The following is a 9,401-nucleotide window of genomic DNA, read 5'->3' as shown; positions in this document are numbered from 1 at the left end:
TCAACATAGTGAATGAAACTCCATCTCTAATAAAAATACAAAAATTAACCAGGCGTGGTGGTGCAAACCTGTAATCCCAGCCACTTGAGAGGCTGAGGCAGTGAACCGAGACTGCGCTACTGCTCTGCAGCCTGGGTGACAAAGGGAAACTCCATCTAAAAAAAAAAAAAAGAAGAAGAAGAAACAACAACAAAAATACCCCTCTATTTATAATATTTCAAATTTATTTTAAAACTTAAATGCTCTTACTTTTAAATTTTTATTACATTACTTTATTTAAATACTTCCAGCTTTGTACCATAGCAGTATCATAGTCAATGAGGTTTAAATACTTCCTTACATTATGTATCTAAAATAATTTAGAGAAGTGGTTCTCAAAGTGTGGTCCCCACATCAGCAGCATCAACATCACCTGGGAACATGGAACACATGATTGAGCTCTGTCCCAGATTCTGAGTGTGGGGCCACAAAAATTTATGTTTTGACAAGTCTTCCAGGCAATTCTGATGAATGAGAACCACTGACTTAAGGTTAAAAGAAGACTGTCATAAAATAAATGAATTCAAAGAAAGCTGAATTCAATTTTTATAGCTCTGATAATGTATCAAAATTGAAAAGACCACATCACGTATCTAGTCAATTGATTATCAACAGACTCAATTAGCAAACATATAGAAAATCATTTTTATATAACTTGTTTCCTCTCTATGAAAAAAATCCTGAGATACTATTTCTGAAATCAAAAACATGTAAACGCCTGGCTTTTAGGATATTAAATTCCTGACTTCTCAATTTTACAAGTACAATGCAAATTTTTAATGATTAAAAATACTACCAAGTATTACTAAATTTCATTTTTATTTTATTAAAACATGAACAATAAAAAATGACACTATGGGTATACAGTGCAAAGTCACAGGTTTTTTTTTAAATCCAAATGGCAATTCTGATTTACAGCTAGTGATGTATAAGATTCTAAGGATAACTAGATATTATAAATTTAAGATTCTATGTTTCATGTAAGAAAAGCTCTCAGCCACAGAGTTTTGAAAATCTTAAAGCTACATTTTCTCAGATATCAGCAAAGAGGGAAGAGAGTTTTAATTTGAAGGCAGAGTAGAGATGAGGGTGCTGATGAGAAATGCTGATCCCTCCATTGTTACATTCTTCAGTCGTAAGTTAAGGAACTTGAAACTTGTTGACACAGTTAAGAAGGTTACAGAATTATTGCCCATTCTACATTGTTCTGGGGCTTGACAGAACATGAGTCTTCAGTATGTTTTTTTCAATATTTCCCCCAAGCCCTAAAATTCACCCAAGAGAAAGAGGTTGACTTAAATGTGTAAGAAGAAGAAACAAATCATTCCATATGCAAGAACACCTAGTCAGGAACATTAAACGGCAGCATGCTGATGACCTCTCCAGACTCGGTGACGATGGCATCGTAAACCCACCGTCGGCTGCAGCGGCACTCGGGCCCACACTTGCTGGAGTTACACTTGGGGCATGGGTAGAAGCAGCCCAGGCAGTTCTTCTCTAGACAATCACACAGGTCAACATTATTACAGAGGAGTCTGCCACTTTTGTCGTACTTCCTCCTTACTCTACAAAGAAAAAGCATGACATTAACATGACAGTGCAATCATCCTCAACACTGAGAATAAACGAGTGTACAGTAAACATCATACCCGTGGCTATTTTACCCTGAGCCAGAACTCCAGAGACTGCCAGAAACGCCGGCACGCTGGGCCAGAACTCCAGAGATTACCAGAAATGCCGGCACGCTGGGCCAGAACTCCGGAGATTACCAGAAACACTGGTACGCTGGACCAGAATTCCAGAGATTACCAGAAACACTCCAGAATATTCGATGGCAGTGACGTCATGGGAAATTGAGTCAATATGAGATCAAACAACTTCCAGTACAGCCAGCTTGTCATCTAGAGTAACACTTCATCTTTCTAGCATTGCTGGGAAATGCAGCGATCTACCTAAGAAAATTATGAGGAATAGCGAACTAAAACTTCCTCCGACAAATGCTCCAAAGTTTTCTTTAAAATATTACCATTCTTGATGGATTTTTCCCTAACAAATTATTACTTTTTCTTAAAAGCACCATGCCAAATGCAACTACCACATTTTTGTTACCTAAAATTAGAACTGTCAGTTACTACACCATAATCATTTAAAGAAAGAAAAGCACCTTTGCTAACAGACTCCAAGTGCCATTTCTTCTGTTCCTTTCTGATTCTGCTTTTTACCCAGTGTGGAGGGAGAAAGGAGGTGACCAGGAATGGAGGATCACGCATCGTAAGCTCTGAGCGAAGGTGAGATGCTCTGTCCCAGAGGACAGGGCAGAGTCCAGACTTTCTCTGTCAGCCTCTACAACATGGCCAGGGACAAAGGACTTTCACAGGAATCCTACCACCTTCTCAAACCCAACCATTTTGAAATAAATCCTTCAAAACTGAGTTGCTTCAAAACCTGAGAATAACAAAAATACCTCTGTACAACTTTTAGCCGTTATTACCACTGAAGTCCAAACGGCTGGTGGTCCCAAGCTAGTATGACAAAATTATATATAATACTCCTGCACCCTTTGTCCCCAGGCAGGCACAATACCTCCTCTCCTTCTGTTCAGCTGAGTAATATCGTTCCATCCTCTTCCCTTTCCTAAGAATGCAGGGAAGGGAAAGGATTGATTAGTCATCATGTGTACTTGCTGCCTGATGATCACGCTTTAGCAAGAATGCCTTCTAATGAAGATTCACGTTTGCAGTGCTGTATTTGTGGAATGAAACTCTTCCTAAGCAGCCCCCAGGAAATTTCGCAGAAGAGGATATTTTAAATCTATTGTAAGAATGACGGAGTAGATGGTCCTGAAACCAACCTATAGCACAGGTCAGATTCTGTCCTCCCTTTGCCTTCACTCGAATCCTCTCCTGTGTTGGTAAGGGTTTTATGGTTTCCTGCCTATTTGATGCTTTTTTTGCGTGTATGTGTGTGTAGAATCGTGAATTATACACATCAAAGCATGCAAAATATATACACTACATGCATAGATAAAGAAGAATGAAACAAACCGGTGTGCCCTCTGTCCAGCTTAACAAAAGAGGTCACAGCTGTGAAGTCCTCCTCATTTCCCACCCATTGCATACCTCTACCCTCCCGTCAAAAAGGAACTGTACCTTCATGTTATAAAAGTCACTTCCTTGTTTTGCTCTTAGTTATGACACATATGTAGGTGACCCTAAACATATTGTGATTTTTCTTTTGTAATTTTCTTTGTTATTCTGGTCATGAGTTGAGATTCTTCCATGATGATACATGTAGCTGTTCAAATATTTTCACTTCTATATGTATTCCACTGTGTAAATATACCACAAGTTATTTATCTTTTCCATTGCTGATGGACATTTGGATTATTAACAGTTTATTTTCTTTGGTATTTCAGTGATGCCATGAAACTTCTTAAACATATTAGACTTTTTCCAAGATATTAACATATACTCAGGAGCAAAGATGTTTTAGGTCATAAGGCACATAGGTAACACTAAGCTGTTTTTAAATAGTGGTTGTAGCTTTTTACACTTAATTTATATCCCATAGCTTCCTCAGCTTTGATGTCGACAGACTAAATTCTGACTCCTTGGGGAGTATGGCACTTCTCTGCATGTGCCAATAAGGTTCTATATCCTGAATGTTTATTTGTTGTTTCTTCTATGAAATGTGTTTATCAGTTTATTGATTTTTCTATTAGGATATTTATACTTTTCTTATTGACTTGTAAGATTCTTCATATATTTTGGATACTGATTTTTTATATTATAAATAACTTCTACTTTATGATGTGTCTTTCAGTCGTTTTATGGAGTTTTAATGGGCATATTAATTTTAATATAGTCAAATTTATCCTTTAACTTTATAGTTTGCTTAGTTTATTATTATTATTAATTAATTAATTAATTTTTTTTTGAGATGCAGTCTTGCTCTGTCACCCAGGCTGGAGTGCAGTGGTGTGGTCTCCGCTCACTGCAACCTCCACCTCCTCCTAGGTTCAAGCAATTCTCCTGCCTCAGCCTCCCAAGTAGCTGGGATTACAGGTGCGTGCCACCATGCCCAGCTAATTTTTTGTATTTTTAGTAGAGATGGGGTTTCACCATGTTAGCCAGGATGGTCTGGATCTCCTGACCTAGTGATCCACCCACTTTGGCCTCCCAAAGTGCTGGAATTACAGGTGTGAGCCACCGCACCCAGCCGGTTTGCTTAGTTTATACTTATGATGTGCTAACAATCATTGTACTTGATGAAAGTGCTGTGCCCATTTGATATCCCGAATTCATTCCCATGGTTATATTATTTATCCTTCTAATGATACATCTTCGTTACTTTTAAATCATCTTTCCTACTAAAGCCATTACTCTATTACAGGGCTATTGAAGCCTTTTTAAAAAAATTGATTCCTAAATCGGGATTATAGTCTATTTTTGTGTTTCTTAAGGTTGCTAACGTCCAGACACATGGCTACTATTATATTTTAGAAGAGATATTTTTAAATAATAAATTATAAAAAGAGGGAACCTTTAATTGCTTTGTCAAGGAGAACTCATGCATTTCATAATCCCTCAGATCAAATATAATAAGTCAGAATCTTACTTGTATTTTGTAGAAAAATATTCATTCATCTTTGACATCCGGGCTTTCTTTTTCTGCTCCCTTGTTTCAGGATTAAAGTCTGCTACCTGTGGTCCAGGGTTTTGAAATGCCAAGCATTTTAACTGCCGCTCTATTTGTTGCTATTAAACAAATAAAATGTATTAGTAGTAAGAACCAGATAGTTTTATGTTTTACTTTTCCCCAAAATGAACTTTCTGTAACTTTCACCATAATGGCATGAAGATATATATGTTTTACACAAAGAAATAAACAGTTTAATCTAATTAAGTTTCAGAAGATGGTGTAAATTTTCTCAAGTTGGGCCATTCTTTCTGAATAAAGAAATAGTGTAACACTCATAAAATAAAATGTGAAAAACAACCAAGGGGAATAGACGAATTCTCTTTAAAACTGCAAAACGGCACTCCGCTTTCCAAATTTGATGGGGATGCACATCAGAACTAGCATTTGATGTGGGTAAGGACAAAGGAGTAGAGGCCCTTCCTCAGCTGTTAGCTAAAGAAGCCCATGTAGTGTCTCAAACCACAGTGAGAACGCAGCGTAGATCCAGCCCTCCCCTTCAGTGCCCTGGGACGCATTTCGGAGCTACTCCCTACCCAGGACTGGCCTCCACGTGGGGCTCCCATTCAGAACTCAGCCACTTGAAGGATTGTCTTTCAGTCAAAGTCAGATTGGAACAAGAGAAATATTGCTAGGATGACTTTCTAGGGCATAGGGGGACATTTTCAAAAGTCTCTGGAGGAGATTTTTTTTTTTTTTTTTTTTTGAGATAGGGTCTTGCACTGTCACCCAGGCTGGAATGCTATGGCATGATCATGGCTCACTGTAGCCTCATTACCCCCGGGCTCAAGTGATCCTCCCACCTCAGCCTCCCATGTGGGTGGGACTACAGGACGCACCACAGTGCTTGGCTAATTTTTGTGTACATATGCAGTACAGATGGGGTTTCACCATGTTGCCCAGGCTGGCCTTGAATTCCTGGGTTCAAGGGATCTACCTTGGGCTCCCAAAGCGCTGGGATTACAGGTGTGAGCCACTGTAATTAGAAATTAAATGGGGCCTGAGCTGGAAGACAATTAGACATTAAATGGGGCCTGAGCTGGAAGACAAACAACAAAATGCTTCAATCGAATATTGTACTGATAACTTATTGTGAACATGTAGCCCATGTCATGAGGGAAGAAAATGCTCTTTTGAAGGATTATGGAAGAAAATAATATGAGAAGCACAAAAACATATAGGCTGACATATACATGAAATACTCCACCTGGAAACAAAGGGAACCTTTCAATATAGGAATTTCAATGTAACAAATTAGTAACAGAATGTCATGGGCCTTTCTGCAGTTTATTTAGTTTAATACCAGTCTAGTCAGTCTAAAATAATACAATGTTTCTTTTAAATTTCATCTTGGTATCTGTATATGAGTTTGTTTCATAAACTTAACCTTAAACGGTTCTGCATTAGGTATGGTTATGAAATATGTACAACTTAGTACCATCAATTACTATTCTAAGTAGCACAGCAAGGTTAAGAATAGAGACACAGGGTCACCAGCCTGTGCTCAAGCCTTGGCTCTGCCACGTACTAGTGGTGGGCCTTGAGCACATTCCTATGTCTCTAGGCCCCAGTTTCTCCCTTTGTAAAATGGAGTTAACAATAGTATGGTGTGAAAAGGATTAGATGAGTTAATACATACAGTTTTAGAGCCATAACATGACATAATAAGAGCAAAATACAAATTCATTAAATAAAAACATTTGTATATATTCTCCACAAAAAGCAGAATTTTACTGTACAGAACACTGGGCTGAAAATCAGGGTACACAGGAGGTGGACAGGAGATAGGTGAGGCGAGAACAGCCCGCACTGAGCAGTGGGGTGGAGGGAAAGCTCTATCAGCCTGGGCGGCAGAGCTCCTCCCTCTGAAGCCCTGCCTGGGCCCACCTTCCCACCTACATCCATGGGCACCTCAGAGATCCTCGAGGCAGCACTCCCCAGTAGCATGGAATCATAAAATCTGTGTGCCATACCAGTTGTTTCTGTCCAATTTGACAGTTCTTCTCAGGAAAACTACGATCTGTGTGTCCCTCTTGAATGGAATTGTTTTTCTCTGATTGTTCACTCATTTCTGATCACTAAAAAAGTAATTGGAAAAAATGAAACATATTAGTATCATCTATTCCCAGTGACTTTATCTGGTGATTCTTTTCTACTCTCCCTCCACGTCTCACTTTTTTCAAAGTCAGACTACATCTGTACTCCCAGCACCTTTTCTCCCACTCACTGTGAAACCTTGCATCTGACTCCCCCAGACCACTGTACTGAGGCTCTCCTCTGCCAGGGGTTCCAGGAGAAAATCAACTGTACATTTGACAGTCCTTAGCATCATAAACCTCTCTGAAGCAGGATTAAGAAGACTCTGAGTTCTTAGAACTCCATTCTTCCTTCTTTACACACACTCTTGAAAGAAAAAGTATGATATGTTAATGCCATACACACCCAGTAATGTTGTGAAAAGCTCATCCACTCCCATGGTTTCAGCTGACACCTCTTCATATATTATTCCCACAGTGACTCCCCAAAGCCCTGACTTCCTCATTCAAGTTTTCTGATAAATTTCTAATGCAACTTGTGCTAAACGGTAATCAGTTTTTCATAAAACCCCACTGCTAAAATGCCTGTAACTTACTTGTTCTAAATTACTTCAGTAGTATACATACAAGGTGTGTGTATGTGTGTGTGTGTGTGTGTGTGTGAGAGAGAGAGAGAGCGAGAGAGAGAGAGAGAGATGGAGCCCACACAAGATGCTAATCATGAGTGACAGTCCAGGGCTGGTCTGCAATGTTCTATCAGAAGAGACCACTCTCCAGAGGAAGCTTCCACAAGCCCTGCTGTTTTCCCTGACTCTCATCTACTGCCAATGCTGACTACAGGGTACCATTTCTACCAAAGGAACTTAAGAGTTACGTGTTATCATGTTGGCTTGACTCATTGAGCAGCACCTCCAATTGCTGACCAATTGGAAATTCCATTTCTATCAATGGGAAATCTCCAAACTACTCTCAACAGTGACTGGACTAATTTACATTCTCACCAACAGTGTGTACGTATGCACCATGGAATACTATGCAGCCATAAAAAGACCTAAATCATCTCTTTTGCGGCAACATGGATGCAGTTGGAAGCTGTTATCTGAAGTGAACTAACACGGAAAAAGAAAACCAAATACTGCATGTTCTTACTTATGTGGGAGCTAAACCCTGGCTACACACGGACAGAAAGATGGCAACAATAGACACTGGGGTCTACTGGGATGGGGGGAAATGGGTTGAAAAACTACCTATTGGGTATGATGCTCATCACCTAGGTGCATTATCCCCCTGTAACAAACCTGCATATGTACTCCCTGTGTCTAAAATAAAACTGGAAAGTAAAGAAATACAATATTCACATTTTTTAAAAAAATCACCTTTTTCTTTCTCCTTATAAAATTCAAACAGTCATTCTCAGGAGAAGTAAATAACAACTATTTTAAAATGCATCTATTCATAAATAGAATTCATAAGCAGATATATATTCACATATATATATATGAAATAAACACATTGAAGCCTCAATGGTTAATTTAATTTTGTTTATCTTGACTTTTCAGTCTTTGCATTTGCTGCCATAATTTCTACTGCCATTATTTTGGAGAATTTTAATTTACTTTTTTGTGCATGTTACATAAATACTTAGGGCTGTGAAAAAATGTAATTTATAATAACTATTATTTCTAATTGGAAAATACAGTGCCATAAAGACTTACATGTGGTGTTTTATAGTGCTGCTGGAGTTTCTTACTGCCCTCTCACAGCCAACTTACATCTCTTTTATGGTCCTTCAGACTATTTGTTGGCTTAACATATTATGAATGAAAGAAAGGACACATTGAAAAGATGGCAAGGGCAAGGAGGGCAAGGGCTGAAAAACTACCTATTTGGTACTTAGCTCTTTACCAAGATAATAAGTTCCATCATAATCCAAACCTCAGTATCATGCAATATACTTCTGTAACAAACCTGCACAGGTACTTCCTGATTCTAAAATAAAAGTTGAAAAGGAAAGAAAAATTAATTAATTAAATTTAATTAATTACACTTTGTCTACATCAGTTTCTACTTTGATATCCTCACATGCAATGTCAGACCTGATCAGCCAAACATTCCTATGAAGAATTTTTCAACTTGTAGAAGATAAAAATCATATGGAGTTGTTTCAAAAATCACTAATTTTCTTCTGAATCTCAGACCTACTGCAGTTGTAAATTTGCAGGAAAGAATCTGGTATTCTGCATAATTAATAAGCTCTCTAGATGAACCTTATCATTAGGCAATGAAAGGAAATACTAGGGTAGGAAAAGTAGGTATAATTTTCTCCATGCAGTCTGATGGTAAAACTATTGTCTATATAGATGATCCCTGACTGAAGATGGTTTGACTTAGAACTTTTTGACTTTATGATGGTGTGAAAGCACGCTCCTTGATTTGCCATGGGCTATGTCCAAATAAACCCATAGTAAACTGAAAATATCATATGCCAAAAATGCACTTTCTACTTAAAAATATTTTGAGTTTATCAGTACGTAACCTGATCATAAATAGAGAAACACTGTATTATCTCCCCATCCCTGACACCGTAATTCATTTAATGCATTCCAGCCCTGCGAGTATTCCAAAATC

General features: G+C 38.3%; 1 protein-coding gene across 1 annotated transcript; it reads right to left on the bottom strand.

Moving 5' to 3' along the window:
- Positions 1 to 1,125: 1,125 nt before the first annotated feature.
- On the bottom strand, positions 1,126 to 6,806 carry ARL14EPL (ADP-ribosylation factor-like 14 effector protein-like). The gene is made up of 3 exons (XM_011963669.1): positions 6,711 to 6,806; positions 4,657 to 4,796; positions 1,126 to 1,604 (listed from the first exon to the last, which is right to left on the bottom strand). Exons 1-3 carry the CDS (start codon positions 6,804 to 6,806, stop codon positions 1,382 to 1,384), a joined length of 459 nt encoding a protein of 152 aa, XP_011819059.1. The 3' UTR covers positions 1,126 to 1,381.
- Positions 6,807 to 9,401: the final 2,595 nt, after the last annotated feature.

This window comes from Colobus angolensis, unplaced genomic scaffold (genome assembly GCF_000951035.1).
Source record: "Colobus angolensis palliatus isolate OR3802 unplaced genomic scaffold, Cang.pa_1.0 Scaffold62, whole genome shotgun sequence".
In the NCBI taxonomy this organism is placed as follows: domain Eukaryota; kingdom Metazoa; phylum Chordata; class Mammalia; order Primates; family Cercopithecidae; genus Colobus; species Colobus angolensis.
Note: the sequence above shows the minus strand (reverse complement) of the source record. Positions and strands in the feature narration are given on the sequence as shown.